Here is a 20,295-nt window from a genome sequence, read left to right as displayed (position 1 = left end):
GAGGACAGACAGATGTACAGATGTAATAGTGGAGCCATGAGCGGACCAGTGAGTGGATGATCAGTTTAGTCTGACTCTGGGAGAGGAACGGCCTCATGTGAGTGTAGTGGAGTAGCCGGAACCAACAGGACTGAGCCAGAGATTGGATGATGGGTTGGTAGTCAAGATTGACCCCCAAGTAGAAGGGTTGAGGAATAGGAGAGATTATTGTCATCAATAGGGATAGAATTTGACCCAAAGAGTGAAGAAGGTGGCAGAAGGTGAGAGTGAGAGGCAGAGAGTGGGAGGCAGAAGGTGAGAGTGAGAGGCAGAGGGTATTATAGGTCACGCCATCGTACATGCCTAAACACAAACCGGAGTCAATAAAACCCCAGCCCCATGCTGTAATGGGCCAGGAGCAATGACAGATACGTACACCGGTTCTGGATATTGTTGTTCTTCTGTTGTTGGATCTTGGCGGCTTCCACTGCGGACTGAGCAGCGATCTGTGCCGGCGTCAGGGCGTTTGGCTGAGGGGCGTGCTGCTGAGCAAACAGAGCGGTTACAGGTCAGCATAAGCCAAATAGTGCAATCATCTGCGTTCTCTCTTACCACAGAGCAGCGAATGTCTATCAATTCACCAGTGACATTACACAGGGCACCACAGGCTACAGGCAAACACCTACATTACTGTATATTATCCAACACTCAGCAAATACAGGCGTGCTGCCTGTGCACCGCGCCACCAACATTGTACAACTACACAATGGCCCTTATTCAGATCTGATCGCAGTACAACTTTGTTCTCAAAATGGGCAAAACCATGTGCACTGCAGGTGGGGCAGATGTAACATGTGCAGAGAGAGCTTAATTTGGGTGGGGTGTGTTACTTGAAACTGAAATCTAAATTGCGGTGTAAAAATAAAGCAGCCAGTATTTACCCTGCACAGAAACAAAATAACTCACACAAATGTAACTCTCTCTAAACATGTTACATCTGCCCCACCTGCAGTGCACATGGTTTTGCCCATTCTGAGAACAAATTTGTACTGCGTATCTGAATAAGGACCAATGCAGTCTAAACATATTGTTGAGTTTGAGTTGTCCAAGCCCGAATGATGATCTAGGGCCTTATTCGCTCGAACGTTAATTTCGCAGTGACCAATGTTTTGCGTATGCGCAGCAGCATTTCTGCGCATGTGTATACGGTGGGTGCGGGTGAACTCGGCAAGAAGTCTGGTCGCCGAATGAAAGGTCTCAGCCTTGCGAGGGGTGGGTGGAGAGGGGCGTGGGGTGCCGGGCTGGAGCATTAGCATATGTGTACGCCCTGCGTTCCTATTAAAGTGCTGGGTGTACATATGGTAATGCTGCCGTGACGCACGTACGGGGGCGGACAGCTGACATAACCGGATATCAGCTGCCCACCTAATTCCCTGCAATTCTACATGCATATGTAAGGGTGGTCTTGGCCATCACCAGGGTGGTCTTCGTCATCATTCGATGGTCGCCGACCGTCGAAAGATGGGGGAGGTTCCCACTGGCATACCGTTCGCTAGCCCTTGCGAATGAATTTGGCGTGCGAATGGGTGGTGCGGGCTCACCATTCGCAAGGCGGAGTATGGGTCATTCACCAGGGTGCGTGCACGTGTCCGAGCGAATGAACCAGAATAAGGGCCATAGAGCTCTCTTATAGGTCAGATATTTGCGTGTTCCGTGACGAAGACAGGGCGCCAGCCGACGTCATATGAAGTCAGCTGGCACACCTTGCCCTGCCCGCATTCCCATCAGAACGCCCAGCGATTTCATGCGGATGCCCATGGGGAAAGCAGCCTTACATCCTATCCGCAACAAACATATCTGACTGCTGACGCACAGACATGGCTGGAAATAGAACGACTTCAGCTGGATAAATCTACTGTGCAGCGTTTAGAGACGGGTATGTACAAGTCCATGACATAGTCTGAAGCTGGAAATGCCACTTTAAATGAAGAAAGGACCCGCTATCCTCTAGGACAGGCATGTCCAAACTGCGGCCCTCCAGCTGTTGTGAAACTACACGTCCCAGCATGCCTTGCTATAGCTATAGTTTTAGCATTCCTTAATAGCAAAACTGTGGCAATGCATGATGGGACTTGTAGTTTCACAACAGCTGGAGGGCCATCGTTTGGACATGCCTGCTCTAGGAGCAACACTAAGCTTTAAGAAGCCGCACCAACAGCTACATGAACTCATTCCTTACCATGTACGGGGCCTGGACCTGAGGCAGCTGATGAGGGGGGGCACTTGGAAGTTGCGGCTGTACGACCGGCAGCTGCGGCTGGGGAATGATTTGCTTGGCAGGAACAACCCCAGGGGCGGAGGCCGCTCCTCCTGCTGTGCGGGACACACAGGCGATGGGGACAATTAATACATCAACATTCAAAAATCAATTACAAAGGACTACTGGGAAAAAAGGCCCTGATTCTGTTAGATGGCAGTCACCCCTTTACAGCATGCACGTTACACTATGAGGTCATACACAGCCAGATAAATCTAAGAGCCTGACTGCTTGGATTATTGGGGTTTCTTCTGCATAATACGGAAACGACGCATAAGATACACTAGAACACATTGGAAATGATGGACAAGCTCCGGTCTGGGTAAATGGTAAGGAGAACACCGGGCAGGAGAGAAGGAGGAAGAGATAATAGGACGGCCGGTTACTGAGGCAGAGTTTGTAATGCAGGACTCAAGATGGATCTTAGGCCCTTATTCTGGTTCACTCGCAAAGGCAAATCCCTTCTCAAACGGACAAAACCATGCGCACTGCAGGTGGGGCAGATGTAACAGGTGCAGAGAGTGTTCGATTTGGGTGAGTTATTTTTTTTCTGTGCAGGAAAATACTGACTGCTTTATAATTACACTGCAATATAGATCTCACTTTGATTTAAAACCCCACCCAAATCTAATTCTCTCTGCACATCTTACATCTGCCCCACCTGCAGTGCACATGGTTTTGTCCATTTGAGAAGGAATTTGCCTTTGCGAGTGAACCAGAATAAGGACCTTAATGACAGTGACTGATGCAGAGTATGAGGATGGCTTGGATATGATAGTTATGACGATAGGGACAAGATGGAAACATTGATGAAGGGGATACGTTAATAGGGGGATTAATGGGGAACAGTTCTAAAAGCTTGGCAGGCATATGACCCTAAACTCTACTAGAATTACAATTGCATCCAATAGATAATAAAAATAACTTCACAAAACAATATAAATACACAAAGGGAAGCAATGCACGGAGGGGTGATTCAGACCGGCTTGTATTCGCTCCCCTGGCCGTTGGTGCAGGTTTGCACAAGAGTAAAATATGCGCGCATGCAAACTCCTGGAGTGAATGCCTGCGGTGAGTCTCACGCACTTGCTTGGGGCAGGCGGCCGACGTCACATGACGCCAGGGCCCGCCCCGAATTCCGAGGACCGCGTTAGAATGAGAAGTTCTGGCTGACTTTTCATTACAAACATAGGAAATATCAATTGATGGTGAGCGACCATCGAATAATTTTTTCTTTGTGCGGCTGAATGCCAGGGGGTGTGTAAGCGTACACAACTGCCCGCATGCTAATAGGGAGTTTTGCACAGAGGGGGGGGGGGGCTGCATTTACCTGCTCGCATGCATGTTATTATTTAGGCAATGTTATCGGACAGATTCCCCAACTGACCATCGGTCATCCGGCTGCCTTCAACCAGCCAAGTAGCAGTGTTTTTTATGTTTACTGGATTTAAAAAAAAAAAATTGTGAAATTGCACCAGAAAGAAAAACAGAAAGATTTAACGAACCTGGAAGGACTATTCCACGGATTAGTATCATATGCCGAGGGTCCTGGTTGTAGTCCTTAGGCTGTGGCTCCATCATGCCACCTACTGGCATGGCTTTCTCGAAAAGTGTCCGCAAGGCCGGCAGCTTGCGAGGGGAAATGATAGAGAAATGGATTCCTCTCTGCAAAAACAATCAAACAAATGAAATTGTAATAATAAATAAATAAATAAATAAAAACTCCCATAAACCTAGCATCAAGTATTCACGCGTGTCTCACAAATCTTCTGCGGCTGAAGTGCTAAATCTAGGCAGATACCTATATGCGATGCCAGCAACTCTGAATGAGGCAGATGCCAGAGAAATGGGTCACTACAACTCTGAAACATCAAGTGTGTACTATACAACATCAGGGAAGATGTCCAGTATCTAAAGCCGCTGTGGCTGATGACTAAACTCTATACGATCGTGAATGGAGCCGTCGGCTACGTATTGTAACATCCGAGCAGTGTGCAGCCCTGCCATAGGGCTCTGCACTGGGCGGCACGGACGGTGTAATGGTTAGCATTACTGCCTCACGGCGCTGAGGTTGTGGGTTCAATTCGTACTTTGGCCTTAACTGCGTGAGAGTTGTATTATTCTCCCTGTACTTGGGTGGGTTTCCTTTGGGTACTCTGGTATCCTTTCACAATCCAAAAATATACTGGTAGATTAATTGATTCCCAACATGACTCAGTTAACGCCTAATTGTTTGTGTGTACCTGGGAAGACTAGATGGGCCCAGTGGTTCCATTAAATTCTATGTATCTATTGTAATACTAGGTGATTCATCGCGCCCTATGGGCGCTCTTCACACCGGCGTTAGGGGCTACGCCCCTTAATTTGTGAACATTTGTATTGTGAGAAATATGGTTAGAATTGTATGAAATATGCCCTGTATTGCAGCTTCTGGCAGTGGGTGAGGGTCCAGCGTGGCAGCACAGGAGTACCAGACGGTGGCCCTGAGTCAGTGTCTCCTCCTACTGGGTGGGAGTTAGGGTGCATGAGAGCAGGAGGCTGGGATATGAGGCATAATAGGGGTATGTGGGCAACACAGCGTCAGCGATTACCCAGTGGTGGAAGTTACGGTTCAGGAGAGCAGGAAGCTGGGTAGTGATAGGGGTGTGTGGGCATACGGGGGACTAAAGAGGGTGGTGGACACTGTGCAGCTTCTGCCAGTGGGTGAGGGTCCAGCGTGGCAGCACAGAAATACAGTGTCTCCTCCGACTGGGTGGGAGTTAGGGTGCATGAGAGCAGGAGGCTGGGCAGTAAAGCATGATAGGGGAATGTGGGCAACACAGGGTGAGCGGGTCTCCACTGGCGGAAGTTACGGGGCAGGAGAACAGGAGGCAGGGCAGTGTCCTCCCACATTGATGGCAAAAGTATTCAACATCGGCCATAAACCATCGATTATTTGAAAATCATTGATGGTCGATGGGCATCCCTAGAACTGGAGGTGGGTGGGGGACAGTATGCAGCTCCCGGCAGTGGGTGAGCGTCTCCTCCCACTGGGAGGGAGTGAGCGTGCATGAGAGCAGGAGGCTGTATAATAGTGGTATGTGGGCAAGACATTGATAAAAGTTGTGGCGCTGGTGCAGAGGGAAGTGGGGAAACCTGCAGTGCGGCAGCCAGGGCCGGATTTCCCACCTAGGGGCGGTACCTGCTTGTGGTGGTACAGGGGGAGGGGGCGGGGGTCCGCAAATCGTGGGCGGGGGCGCGGGGGGGCTTGAATCGTGGGAAGGGGGGTCCGCAAATTGCGGGAGAGGGGTTGTCGGGGTTAGTGAATTGCGGGAGGGGGGGTTGCGGAGGTCCGTGAATTGCGGGAGGGGCGCGTGGAGTGCCGTGAGTCAAGGGGGGGTGGTGCGGGGGTCCGTGAATCACGGGAGGGGTCATGAATCGCAGGAGGGGGGGTCGTGGGGGGGCTGCGAATCGCAGGAGGGGGGGTGTGGGGGGTTGCCGTGAATTGCATGAGGGGGGTGTGAATCAAGGGAGGGTGGGCGCAGGGGGGTGGTGCGGGGGTCTGTGAATCGCGGGAGGGGGCATGAATCGCGGGAGGGGGGGTCATGGGGGGTTGCGAATCGCAGGAAGGGGGGTGTGGGGGGTGCCATGAATTGCGTGAGGGGGGCATGAATCGCGGGAGGGGGGGTCCCCGAATGTGTGAATTACGGGGCGGTCGCAAATCGCGAGAGGTGCTGAGGGGGCCCGCAAATCGCGGGAGGGGGGCGCTACGGGGGGTTCCGTGAATCGCGGGAGGGGGGGTCGTGGGGGGTTGCGAATCGCAGGAAGGGGGGTGTGGGGGGTGCCGTGAATTGCGTGAGGGGGACATGAATCGCGGGAGGTGGGGTCCCCGAATGTGTGAATTACGGGGCGGTCGCAAATCGCGAGAGGTGCCCCGCAAATCGCGGGAGGGGGGCGCTACGGGGGGTTCCGTGAATCGCGGGAGGGGGGGTCGTGGGGGGTTGCGAATCGCAGGAAGGGGGGTGTGGGGGGTGCCGTGAATTGCGTGAGGGGGACATGAATCGCGGGAGGTGGGGTCCCCGAATGTGTGAATTAGGGGGCGGTCGCAAATCGCGAGAGGTGCCGAGAGGCCCGCAAATCGCGGGAGGGGGGCGCTACGGGGGGTTCCGTGAATCGCGGGAGGGGGCGGCGCGAATTGCGGGAGGGGGGGGGGTCGCAAATCGCAGTAGGGGGGGGGTGCCGTGAATCGCGGGAGGGGGGTCGCGGGGTGCCCTTTTAATGCCGGGAGGGGGGTCGCAGGGGTCCCGCGAATCGCGGGAGGGGAGGATGCAGGGGTCCTGCGAATCGCGGGAGGGGTCGCTGGGGTCCCGCGATTCGCGGGAGGGTCGCTGGGGTCCCGCGATTCGCGCGGAGGGGTGGGTCGCGGGGGTCCAGCGAATCGCAGGAGGGGGTGGTCGCGGGGGTCCCGCAAATTGCGGGAGGGGGGTTGTCGGGGTTAGTGAATTGCGGGAGGGAGGGTTGCGGAGGTCCGCGAATTGCGGGAGGGGCGCGTGGGGTGCCGTGAGTCAAGGGGGGGTGGTGCGGGGGTCCGTGAATCACGGGAGGGGTCATGAATCGCAGGAGGGGGGGGTCGTGGGGGGGCTCCAAATCGCAGGAGGGGGGGTGTGGGGGGTTGCCGTGAAATGCATGAGGGGGGTGTGAATCAAGGGAGGGTGGGCACAGGGGGGTGGTGCGGGGGTCCGTGAATCGCGGGAGGGGGCATGAATCGCGGGAGGGGGGGGTCGTGGGGGGTTGCGAATCGCAGGAAGGGGGGTGTGGGGGGTGCCATGAATTGCGTGAGGGGGGCATGAATCGCGGGAGGGGGGGTCCCCGAATGTGTGAATTACGGGGCGGTCGCAAATCGCGAGAGGTGCCGAGGGGCCCGCAAATCGCGGGAGGGGGGCGCTACAGGGGGTTCCGTGAATCGTGGGAGGGGGGGGTCGTGGGGAGTTGTGAATCGCAGGAAGGGGGGTGTGGGGGGGTGCCGTGAATTGCGTGAGGGGGACATGAATCGCGGGAGGTGGGGTCCCCGAATGTGTGAATTAGGGGGCGGTCGCAAATCGCGAGAGGTGCCGAGGGGGCCCGCAAATCGCGGGAGGGGGGCGCTACGGGGGGGTTCCGTGAATCGCGGGAGGGGGGGGTGCCGTGAATCGCGGGAGGGGGGTCGCGGGGGGCTCTTTTAATGCCGGGAGGGGGGTCGCAGGGGTCCCGCGAATCGCGGGAGGGGAGGATGCAGGGGTCCTGCGAATCGCGGGAGGGGAGGATGCAGGAGGGGTCGCTGGGGTCCCGCGATGCGCGGAGGGGTTGGTCGCGGGGGTCCCGCGATGCGCGGAGGGGTTGGTCGCGGGGGTCCCGCGTTTCGCGCGGAGGGGTTGGTAGCGGGGGTCCCGCGTTTCGTGCGGAGGGGTTGGTCGCGGGGGTCCAGCGAATCGCGGGAGGGGGTGGTCGCGGGGGTCCCGCGAATCGCGGGAGGGGGTGGTCGCGGGGGTCCCGCGAATCGCGGGAGGGGGTGGTCGCGGGGGTCCCGCGAATCGCGGGAGTCGCGGGGGTCCCGCGAATCACGGGAGGGGGGTCGCGGGGGTCCCGCGACTCGCGGGAGGGGGGAAAGCGTTGGTCCCGCTAATCGCGGGAGGGGGGGTGCGGGGTCCCGCGAATCACGGGAGGGGGGGTCACGGGGGTTCCGCGAATCGCGGGAGGGGGGGGGGGGGTCGCGGGGGTCCTGCGAATCGCGGGGGTCGCTGGGGTCCCGCTATTCGCGGGAGGGTTGCGGGGGTCCCGCGTTTCGCGGGAGGGGGTGGTCGCGGGGGTCCAGCGAATCACGGGAGGGGGTGGTCGCGCGAATCGCGGGAGGGGTCGCGGAGGTCCCGCGAATCGCGGGGAGGGGTCGCGGAGGTCCCGCGAATCGCGGGAGGGGGGTCGCGGGGGTCCCGCGAATCACGGGAGGGGGGGTCGCGGGGGTCCCGCGACTCGCGGGAGGGGGGAAAGCGTTGGTCCCGCTAATCGCGGGAGGGGGGGTGCGGGGTCCCGCGAATCGCGGGAGGGGGGGGGTCACGGGGGTTCCGCGAATCGCGGGAGGGGGGGGGTCGCGGGGGTCCTGCGAATCGCGGGGGTCGCGGGAGGTAGGGGTCGCTGGGGTCCCGCTATTCGCGGGAGGGTTGCGGGGGTCCCGCGTTTCGCGGGTGGTCGCGGGGGTCCTGCGAATCACGGGAGGGGGTGGTCGCGGGGGTCCCGCGAATCGCGGGAGGGGGTGGTCGCGGGGGTCCCGCGAATCGCGGGAGGGGGGTCGCGGAGGTCCCGCGAATCACGGGAGGGGGGGTCGCGGCGGTCCCGCAAATCACGGGAGGGGGGGTCGCGGCGGTCCCGCAAATCACGGGAGGGGGGGTCGCGGCGGTCCCGCGAATCGCGGGAGGGGGGGTCGCGGGGGTTCCGCGAATCGCGGGAGGGGGGGTCGCGGGGGTCCCACAAATCGCGGGAGGGGGTCGCGGGGGTCCCGCGAATCGCGGGAGGGGGTCGCGGGGGTCCCGCGAATCGCGGGAGGGGGTCGCGGGGGTCCCGTGAATCGCGGGAGGGGGTCGCGGGGGTCCCGTGAATCGCGGGAGGGGGGTCGCGTGAATCACGGGAGGGGGGTCGCGGCGGTCCCGCGACTCGCGGGAGGGGGAAAGCGGGGTCCCGCTAATCGCGGGAGGGGGGGTGCGGGGTCCCGCGAATCGCGGGAGGGGGGGTCACGGGGGTTCCGCGAATCGCGGGAGGGGGGGGGTGCGGGGGTCCCGCGAATCGCGGGAGGGGTCGCGGGGGTCCCGCGAATCGCGGGAGGGGGGTCGTGGGGGTCCCGCGAATCGCGGGAGGGGGGGGGTCGCGGGGGTCCCGCGAATCGCGGGAGGGGGTCGCGGGGGGGGCGCCCCGTAAATCGCGGGAGGGGGGGTCGCGGGGGGGCCCGCGAATCGCGGGAGGGGGGTCCCGGGGGTCCTGGCAGAGGGTAGGGATGTGCAGGAGTAATGGTGGATGGTGGCTGTGGAGTAATGGTGGATGGTGGGCGTGTACTGTAGCCCTGGCTGGGCGGGGGGAGGTGATGTCAAGGGGGTGGAACGTCATACACATGAAACTGTTCTACACAGGAACGTTCTCCACAGGGGTTGAGTGACAGATCTGGCTAAAAATATAAGAGATTGGTTTCTAGGTCCCCTTCTCACCCTCATTTTTGGTCTTTCTAGAACCGGGCTTTATGAGTGCGAGAGTGGTGGCCATAGATTACATCGGATGATATTTACCTCGCCGATCTTTTGGACCAGGTTTTCCGTTGTGTATCCAGAGTAGGTTGTGCTCTCTACAGCTGGAAGCAGGTACGGCGGGGAGTTGCAGATTAGGATACAGACCTTGTGAGTCTGCCCGCTAGAAGATACAAGATAACAATATTAAATCACCTGGACCTCAAACAAGGATCAGCACTGGGATATTTATTTGCTAATCTAGGCTATGGAATTTTGGATGCATTGAACAAAGGGGGCGATCCTGTTTCAATCTCGACGAAGTCGTCTTACACTTACCTAACGCTACCCAACGAGCAAACGAACGCTCGCCCCAGGCCGCTGAGCAAATATACGCTCCGCCATGGCCAAATAATCTTTTTAATGTGAATAAAAGTTTTCGTAGACTGTCTTTTATTTGCTTCATAAATGGCCAAGAACTGGGCGGGCACTGATGGCATGTAATGTCAGGTTCCCCTGTCGGGCAGGCTTCGACCCCCCCTATTCTAGCACCCTGCTCCTTGTAAAATCCTTGTAGTTCCTCCTTCCTGCCTGGGGTGTCGCTGTCTGCTGTGGTACTTCAAGAACAGCCTGGCTTGTATCTCAATGTTCATATACAAACCAGACTGTTGTAGAAACACCACAGCAAACAGCGACCCCCCAGGCAGAAGGAGGAACTGCAAGGATTTACAAGGAGCAGGGATCTAGAAGGAAGACTACGTTGTCCAGGTCACCGATTAATTTTTAATATGATACGTAGTGCACCTGCCGGGTGACCCGGAAACCGCGATCAATGGGGTCCAGACCACCGAGTTTGGGAACCACTGACATTCAGGGATAAGCTGTCATTGGTGAAATGATGTTTACATATAATGACAAAATGTAGAATGAGGGTGTCACAGAGGCCCCTATCATCCAGGAACGGCTGTGTAACCTACATCAAAGGGATGGCAGTTTAATACCAAAATAAAAAAAATTATTATATTGCACCTTATTAAACCTTCTCCACTTGCTTTAGGGAAATGTTTTCCATAGACTTATTGAAAAGCTGCGTCAACGCTGGGCCCTAAAGAGGCAGTGATTTATTTTTATTCATGAGCAGAGGTCGGACAAATGAGCACGTCCCTAACAGCGTGCATGACGTCACACGCAGCTTAGAGACAGAGAAGTTTCCCTGAAGCTTACGCAGCTCACTCACTGGATTTGCTTTAGCATAAAATGAATAGGCAATGGTATGGGTGTGTCCCAGTGTACAGACCTATTACATGTACATCTTCCGGCATCCATTCTGAAGGAGTGGAGCTGTAGAGCAGCGTTTCGCAACTCTTTGGGATCAGACACTGCATGTTTTCTAGATCCACGGTGGGCGGTAAGGATTTAATTTGTGATACTGAAAAGATCTGAAGTCCTCAGAGATACCTATCCCTGAGCTCACATAGCCCCTGACCAGATATATATGCAAATGATACTTTCTATGTCCACAAAGTCATTATCAGGCATCCTTCTGATGAGATTCTACCTACAGTAGCCTCTGACCATTCCCATACATATAACACAGCGGAAAGTCGGACGCTCAGCTCAGTGTCCGAGCCCAGTTATAGGTCGTGTACAAAAATAAAGCAGTAAGTTGGGCTGACACATGGAATTCACTTACATCTGTTCCCGCATCTTCTTGAAATCATCAAAGAGCTGCAGGGCCGTGCTGAGTCCCTCGGCGATGAGGCTGCAGCTCTCACCTCCACCTCCCATAAACCTGGTGAGAAAGCCGGAGTGACACTCAGATGCTGACACAGCAGTAACCACAGCTCACATGCTCACACCAGCCAGTGATGCTGTATCATGAGCTTTATATGGCCACACACTCAATTGTCGCTGCATGTCTACCTTGCCAGCACACAGCACACAGTGAGCAGGGAGACTGATCTGATCAGATATCATTACATTTTTTGCTAAAGCCCTGATCACAGCGTAAAACCTACAAGCTGAAGTCATTGTCCGTAGTCAGCAGATTCCTCATGGAGATGAATGGTCCATGTCAGTGGTCAAGGAACAGGGGTAAATTATCCCAAATGGGGTAGAAATGAAATTCCCGGGGGTAATGGATGGTCGCACTGCCGAGACACAGCCAGGCATGCATATGAATCACTGTGTGATGCCCCGGGCCCCGCCTCCTAGTCCGCCCGCTTCTTCAGTAGAATCGACTAGTTGCTGCGCCATCTCGGCAGTGCGCAGTCTGTACTGCCACTGTGGTGCTGAGTATCTTTGCCTGGTTATAGGCTCCTGTCAGGGTATACCCATCTCTAGTGTAGAGGAAACATTGCACTGACTGTCACTATATCATCTTGTAATACTGACGCTAATAATTACCTGGACATCACATTATCAATGACTACACCACACACAGCCTGGCAGCCTTTGGTGATGACGATTACCAAATTTTGTACCACACAGCCATACATGGTAATCGTCATCATCAATTGCTGCCAGCCTGTGTACCGTACTAGCAGGATATATCATTAGTTTTTGTGGGTACAGTGTGTATTACAATTATATGATTTCCTTCTTTTCAAAATCAAGGGGTAACGTCGGCGTATCTAAATATATTTTGGGGTAAAGGTTCAAAAGTTTCCTGACCCCTGGGCTATATAATGCCACCAGGTAAGCGTTACTCGGCGGGCTGTCCCTAATGCACGTTATGTGCACTGTTCATACATTTAAAAAAATGTAATCCCCCCTCCAGTTAACCAGCGTTAAGTACAGAAATGCGCTTAACGCTGTATAATACATCTGCCCCAATTATACATAAATGAATAGAGACTTACATGATGCTGTCCAGCCACTGAACAAACTCATATGCGCTGCTGGTGGGGGCGTGGCACTGGACGTACGATTCTGGGGCGCAGTCCACAGTATTGAAAACCACAAGGCTGTACTGGGTGCCTCCATACTGAGACACAAGACATTACAGTGAGCATAGTTAAGATAAAACACACGTCTCAGCCATTTGCATCACCATGAGTAACTCACATCTCCACCAAAGTCTGTTTCTGCCGGAGGGCCGCCGTTAAAGTATCTAAACGGGAAAAAAAAAAGAAACGAAGAGGCTTAAATGTACAAGTAATATTTCAGCATAAATAGTTAATGAACTGATGATTGAGACATAACCAGGGACGGATCTGATGACAAAGCACAAATTCATTCTGATGAAGTGAGGGGTGATCACAGCGAAACGCGTCTTAATATGACTGTGGCAGTGACAAATTCATTATGATTAGCGACAGGTAACCTTTAATCAACAATCCGTTTTTATATGTATTTTGCACAAATGACAATGTTTGAAACTACCAAATGCTTGGCTACCTTCTTACTTACATAATCCACACCAGAGTTACATCCTGCCATGTGCAAGGCTGCTAAAGGCTTGCAAAAATCACGCGATCTGTGAACAGCTGCAAAAACATTTGCAACTGTGCAAAAACATTTGCAACTGTGCAGTCTGTGCGTAACCCAGGACCTGCTCGTCCAATGCGATATAAACAGGCAGATCGGGCCAGAACAGACATCGCAAGCCTTCCCTGAAGACGCCTGTGTTTTCTACTGGCAATTCCAGGAAATGCCCAGTTACCACCCACAAACGTCCACTTCATGTCAATCAACTTGCGAAGGGCTTGAGGGAAAAAAATATTCTGGATTTTATCGCTGAGCGGTCTTGTGCATGCACACTATGATCTTTTTGCTTTTGAAGTCATTTGATAATCTTTCATCAGGGCTGCGACCAGGTCTGAGCAACCCCCAAACATGGACTGATTTTCAGTCGTACGAATCTCTAAACACAACAGGCATGTCCAAACTTCCAGCTGTTGTAAAACTACAAGTCCCATCATGCCTTGCCACAGATTTGCTATTGGGGAATGCTAAAACAATTGCAAGGCATGCTGGGATGTGTAGTTTCACAACAGCTGGAGGGCCACAGTTTGGACATGCCTGATTTAGACAAATTTTCAATTTCCGCTTGCAGGTGCACAAACCCCGAATAAGTCGTAGGGCTTTTCACATTAGCATAAGGTAGTAAATGAGACTGAGCAAGGGAACGCAGATGGGACAATTCCTGCTCGGGCAGACGGCTGCACTTGCCCCCTGTTCGGCCATCTACGGCCCAGATAAAAGTCAGATCAGACTGACTTATTTGCGAGCGGGCAAAAAATACTTCGGTGGTCAGCAGCCATAGAAAGCCTTTTCACCCGTACGGCCGCATCCGAATGTATGCGTCAGCGAACATATCCATTTGCATGCAGATGCAGCCATATGCACGGCGTGCGGCGTTTAACTGCTCGGTAAGCAGCGAATTTCTCAAAATGACCGTCACCGTCTCACCTGTACGTGACAGTACTAGATTGTAAGCTCCTTCCTACTAGATTGTAAGCTCCTCCAAACAGGGCCCTCTTCCCTCCTGTTGTCAAAGCCCACTTCTCTTCACATGTCACTCACAGCTCTCCTTTACTCCAACACTCAGTGACCATCTTCGTCTGCATACTCATCTCCATCATTGGCATCAAGCCTCTAGTTGTATGTTGATTGAGTCCTCACTACTTATATCCAAGCTGTAATGTGTATTGAACTGTGGCGCTCTTTATTTGTACTGTATTCTTGTTATTTATTCAATGTTATGCCAAGCTTTGTCTCCCTGTATTGTTCCTTTGTACGGCGCTGCGAAACACTTGTGGCGCCTTATAAATAAAATTATAATAATAATAATAATAATAACAGTACACAGGTGAGAAAACTAAACCTTACATCGTTCTGCTGTACAGAATGGGCCAGAACCTTTATGTCAGGCAAAACTAAAAAATATTCTGCATGAACAAAGCCTGGCCCCAGACACATCTACATACACAGAGTGGGCCGGCCCTGTGGTAGTCACAGGCTGCCCAGATCTGCTGCAATATTAATTGTATCCATCACACTGTTACCATTGGAAACATAACTTACTCTATTGCAGGCAGCAGGTAGTGCTTCCGTAGGGACTCAAAGTACGGTCCTAAATTTGCTGTCCCTTCTATTACAAAGACGACATCGGCCACTATGCCGCCATTTCCCTGCGACGCTGCGTCCATAGCGGTATTGTTCCGATACAATCTGCGGGAGAGAAACTGCGGGCTTTAGACAAGCGAAGCCACAGAAAGATACTGCGGGGTCTCCTGACCGAAACACTATAGTGTGATATATTATCCCTGGTGACTGTACATGGTGCATTATCCCTGGTGATGGGGGCAGCAGGGGATGTACATGGTGCATTATCCCTGGTGATGGGGGCAGCAGGGGATGTACTATGGTGCAGGGGATGTACATGGTGCATTATCCCTGGTGCAGGAGGCAGCAGGGGATGTATATGGTGCATTATCCCTGGTGATGGGGGCAGCAGGGTATGTACATGGTGCATTATCCCTGGTGATGGGGGCAGCAGGGGATGTATATGGTGCATTATCCCTGGTGATAGGGGCAGCAGGGGATGTATATGGTGCATTATCCCTGGTGATGGGGGCAGCAGGGGATGTATATGGTGCATTATCCCTGGTGATGGGGGCAGCAGGGGATGTATATGGTGCATTATCCCTGGTGATGGGGGCAGCAGGGGATGTATATGGTGCATTATCCCTGGTGATGGGGGCAGCAGGGGATGTATATGGTGCATTATCCCTGGTGATGGGGGCAGCACGGGATGTACATGGTGCATTATACCTGGTGATGGGGGCAGCAGGGGATGTATATGGTGCATTATCCCTGGTGATGGGGGCAGCAGGGGATGTACCTGGTGCATTATCCCTAGTGATGGGGCATTAGGGACTGTACATGGGGCATTATCCCTGGTGATGGGGCATAAGGGACTGTACATGGTGCATTATCCCTGGTGATGGGGGCAGCAGGGGATGTATATGGTGCATTATCCCTGGTGATGGGGCAGCGGGGGATGTATATGGTGCATTATCCCTGGTGATGGGGGCAGCAGGGTATGTACATGGTGCATTATCCCTGGTGATGGGGGCAGCAGGGGATGTACATGGTGCATTATCCCTGGTGATGGGGGCAGCAGGGTATGTACATGGTGCATTATCCCGGGTGATGGGGGCAGCAGGGGATGTACATGGTGCATTATCCCTGGTGATGGGGGCAGCAGGGGATGTATATGGTGCATTATCCCTGGTGATGGGGGCAGCAGGGGATGTACCTGGTGCATTATCCCTAGTGATGGGGCATTAGGGACTGTACATGGGGCATTATCCCTGGTGATGGGGCATAAGGGACTGTACATGGTGCATTATCCCTGGTGATGGGGGCAGCAGGGGATGTATATGGTGCATTATCCCTGGTGATGGGGCAGCGGGGGATGTATATGGTGCATTATCCCTGGTGATGGGGGCAGCAGGGAATGTATATGGTGCATTATCCCTGGTGATGGGGGCAGCAGGGTATGTACATGGTGCATTATCCCTGGTGATGGGGGCAGCAGGGTATGTACATGGTGCATTATCCCTGGTGATGGGGGCAGCAGGGGATGTACATGGTGCATTATCCCTGGTGATGGGGGCAGCAGGGTATGTACATGGTGCATTATCCCGGGTGATGGGGGCAGCAGGGGATGTACATGGTGCATTATCCCTGGTGATGGGGGCAGCAGGGGATGTATATGGTGCATTATCCCTGGCGATGGGGGCAGCCGGGGATGTACCTGGTGCATTATCCCTGGTGATGGGGGCAGCAGGGGATGTACCTGGTGCATTATCCCTGGCAATGGAGGCAGCAGGGGATGTATATGGTGCATTATCCCTGGTGCAGGAGGCAGCAGGGGATGTATATGGTGCATTATCCCTGGTGCAGGAGGCAGCAGGGGATGTATATGGTGCATTATCCCTGGTGATGGGGGCAGCAGGGGATGTACATGGTGCATTATCCCTGGTGCAGGAGGCAGCAGGGGATGTATATGGTGCATTATCCCTGGTGCAGGAGATGTATATGGTGCATTATCCCTGGTGATGGGGGCAGCAGGGGATGTACATGGTGCATTATCCCTGGTGATGGGGGCAGCTGAGGATGTATATGGTGCATTATCCCTGGTGATGGGGGCAGTGGGGGATATGGTGATGGGGTCAGCAGGGGATGTACATGGTGCATTATCCCTGGTGATGGGGGCAGCAGGGGATGTACATGGTGCATTATCCCTGGCAATAGGGGCAGCAGGGGATGTACCTGGTGCATTATCCCTGGTGATGGGGCATTAGGGACTGTACATGGGGCATTATCCCTGGTGATGGGGGCAGCTGGGGGTGTACATGGTGCATTATCCCTGCTGATGGGGGCCGCAGGGGATGTACATGGTGCATTATACCTGGTGATGGGGGCAGCAGGGGATGTACATGGTGCATTATCCCTGGTGATGGGGGCAGCTGGGGGTGTACATGGTGCATTATCCCTGCTGATGGGGGCCGCCGGGGATGTACCTGGTGCATTATCCCTGGTGATGGGGGCAGCAGGGGATGTACCTGGTGCATTATCCCTGGTGATGGGGTCAGCAGGGGATGTACCTGGTGCATTATCCCTGGCGATGGGGGCAGCAGGGGATGTACATGGTGCATTATCCCTGGCGATGGGGGCAGCAGGGGATGTACCTGGTGCATTATCCCTGCTGATGGGGGCCGCAGGGAATGTATATGGTGCATTATCCCTGGTGATGGAGGCAGCAGGGGATGTACATGGTGCATTATCCCTGGTGATGGGGCAGCAGGGGATGTACATGGTGCATTATCCCTGGTGCAGGAGGCAGCAGGGGATGTACATGGTGCATTATCCCTGGTGCAGGAGGTAGCAGGGGATGTACATGGTGCATTATCCCTGGTGATGGGGGCAGCAGGGGATGTATATGGTGCATTATCCCTGGTGCAGGAGGCAGCTGGGGGTGTACATGGTGCATTATCCCTGCTGATGGGGGCCGCAGGGGATGTACCTGGTGCATTATCCCTGGTGATGGGGGCAGCAGGGGATGTATATGGTGCATTATCCCTGGTGCAGGAGGCAGCAGGGGATGTACATGGTACATTATCCCTGGTGCAGGAGGCAGCTGGGGGTGTACATGGTGCATTATCCCTGCTGATGGGGGCCGCAGGGGATGTACATGGTGCATTATCCCTGGTGATGGGGGCAGCAGGGGATGTACCTGGTGCATTATCCCTGGCGATGGGGGCAGCAGGGGATGTACCTGGTGCATTATCCCTGGCGATAGGGGCAGCAGGGAATGTATATGGTGCATTATCCCTGGCGATGGGGGCAGCAGGGGATGTACATGGTGCATTATCCCTGGTGATGGGGGCAGCAGGGGATGTACCTGGTGCATTATCCCTGGCGATGGGGGCAGCAGGGGATGTACCTGGTGCATTATTCCTGGTGATGGAGGCAGCAGGGGATGTACATGGTGCATTATCCCTGGTGATGGGGCAGCAGGGGATGTACATGGTGCATTATCCCTGGTGCAGGAGGCAGCAGGGGATGTATATGGTGCATTATCCCTGGTGCAGGAGGTAGCAGGGGATGTACATGGTGCATTATCCCTGGTGATGGGGGCAGCAGGGGATGTATATGGTGCATTATCCCTGGTGCAGGAGGCAGCAGGGGATGTATATGGTGCATTATCCCTGGTGATGGGGCATTAGGGACTGTACATGGGGCATTATCCCTGTTGAATGTATATGGTACATTATCCCTGGTGCAGGAGGCAGCTGGGGGTGTACATGGTGCATTATCCCTGCTGATGGGGGGCCGCAGGGGATGTACCTGGTGCATTATCCCTGGTGATGGGGGCAGCAGGGGATGTACATGGTACATTATCCCTGGTGCAGGAGGCAGCAGGGGATGTATATGGTGCATAATCCCTGGTGATGGGGGCAGCAGGGGATGTATATGGTGCATTATCCCTGGTGATGGGGGCAGCAGGGGATGTATATGGTGCATTATCCCTGGTGCAGGAGGCAGCAGGGGATGTACCTGGTGCATTATCCCTGGTGATGGGGGTAGCACGGGATGTATATGGTGCATTATCCCTGGTGATGGGGCATTAGGGACTGTACATGGGGCATTATCGCTGTTGAATGTATATGGTACATTATCCCTGGTGATGGGGGCAGCAGGGGATGTATATGGTGCATTATCCCTGGTGATGGGGGCAGCAGGTGATGTACCTGGTGCATTATCCCTGGTGATGGGGGTAGCACGGGATGTATATGGTGCATTATCCCTGGTGATGGGGCATTAGGGACTGTACATGGGGCATTATCCCTGTTGAATGTATATGGTACATTATCCCTGGTGATGGGGGCAGCAGGGATGTATATGGTGCATTATCCCTGGTGCAGGAGGCAGCAGGGGATGTACATGGTGCATTATCCCTGGTGATGGGGGCAGCAGGGGATGTATATGGTGCATTATCCCTGGTGATGGGGGCAGCAGGGGATGTATATGGTGCATTATCCCTGGTGATGGGGGCAGCAGGGGATGTATATGGTGCATTATCCCTGGTGATGGGGGCAGCAGGGGATGTATATGGTGCATTATCCCTGGTGCAGGAGGCAGCAGGGGATGTATATGGTGCATTATCCCTGGTGCAGGAGGCAGCAGGGGATGTATATGGTGCATTATCCCTGGTGATGGGGGCAGCAGGGGATGTATATGGTGCATTATCCCTGGTGCAGGAGGCAGCAGGGGATGTATATGGTGCATTATCCCTGGTGCAGGAGGCAGCAGGGGATGTATATGGTGCATTATCCCTGGTGATGGGGGCAGCAGGGGATGTATATGGTGCATTATCCCTGGTGCAGGAGGCAGCAGGGGATGTATATGGTGCATTATCCCTGGTGCAGGAGGCAGCAGGGGATGTACCTGGTGCATTATCCCTGGTGATGGGGCATTAGGGACTGTACATGGGGCATTAACCCTGTTGAATGTATATGGTACATTATCCCTGGTGATGGGGGCAGCAGGGGATGTATATTGTGTATACTGTATTGTGGACACGAAACCCACAACTCTGCCGCTGCCAAGACCCAGCATTCCCTGCCTGACTGGTAGAGCATGCTGGGACTTGTAGTTTTGACCAAACCAATTAAGGACAATTCTGTAAGGCAGCCCCCTCTCAAACTCCCTGGGATACCTGTCCGCTGCTGGTGGTCGTCTCCCTGGGAGGAGGGGGGTGGGGCGCCCCCCTTCCCGAGCGCCGAGTTCGGGGGATGCGGCTCTCCGGTCTCCTCTCCTCTTCCTCACGAGCGGCGGCGCAGGGCGGCTAGCAGAGCACCGCCTTGTATTCAGCTCCGAGATTGATTCCTGCTGTCTGAGTGTGCTGCTGCTCAGCCCATGCTGTGTGCTACTGTTTCAGCTGCGTGCTCAGTCATACACTACTACAATATGGCAGCGTGCAGTGAATGGGAGGATGAGGGTGTGTGCCAGAGGTCTTCTCCTCCTCATTGTCTCCCCATTATGTAGCAACAATGTCACTTTTCACTAAAGTGGACCTCCCTCACAATAATAATAATAATAATAACAACAACATACCCAGCGCTTTTTTAGACTTAAAATATCAAGGACTAAGCTGACCTCTTCCCACCCTCCAGCATAAAACCTGACCATCTCTCATCCTAACCCAGTGGTTCCCAACCCTGGTCCTCAAGTACCCCCAACAGTGCACGTTTTCCAGGT

At 54.4% G+C, this 20,295-nt stretch overlaps 1 protein-coding gene across 6 annotated transcripts in view; it reads right to left on the bottom strand.

Annotated features, from left to right (window-relative positions):
• Positions 1 to 19,964, bottom strand: part of MED25 (mediator complex subunit 25) — a 30,489-nt gene extending 10,525 nt beyond the window's left edge. For 2 of the 6 annotated variants that reach the window (XM_083162282.1, XM_083162287.1), the window contains exons 1-9: positions 19,754 to 19,963; positions 14,548 to 14,694; positions 12,586 to 12,631; positions 12,381 to 12,505; positions 11,213 to 11,311; positions 9,583 to 9,703; positions 3,802 to 3,961; positions 2,219 to 2,352; positions 416 to 524 (exon numbers count right to left, since the gene is read on the bottom strand). In XM_083162282.1, coding sequence (XP_083018408.1) covers positions 416 to 524; positions 2,219 to 2,352; positions 3,802 to 3,961; positions 9,583 to 9,703; positions 11,213 to 11,311; positions 12,381 to 12,505; positions 12,586 to 12,631; positions 14,548 to 14,672 — 919 coding nt within the window. In that variant the 5' untranslated portion in view covers positions 14,673 to 14,694; positions 19,754 to 19,963. Of the gene's footprint in view, positions 1 to 415; positions 525 to 2,218; positions 2,353 to 3,801; positions 3,962 to 9,582; positions 9,704 to 11,212; positions 11,312 to 12,380; positions 12,506 to 12,585; positions 12,632 to 14,547; positions 14,695 to 19,753 lie in introns of all 6 variants that reach the window. The other 4 variants (XM_083162285.1, XM_083162286.1, XM_083162284.1 and 1 more) reach the window with 4 other exon arrangements.
• Positions 19,965 to 20,295: the final 331 nt, after the last annotated feature.

The sequence above is a fragment of the Crinia signifera genome, chromosome 19, assembly GCF_055691185.1.
Source record: "Crinia signifera chromosome 19, ASM5569118v1, whole genome shotgun sequence".
Classification (NCBI taxonomy): domain Eukaryota; kingdom Metazoa; phylum Chordata; class Amphibia; order Anura; family Myobatrachidae; genus Crinia; species Crinia signifera.
The sequence above is the reverse complement of the archived record's forward strand: the minus strand, read 5'-3'. Positions and strand labels throughout refer to the sequence as shown.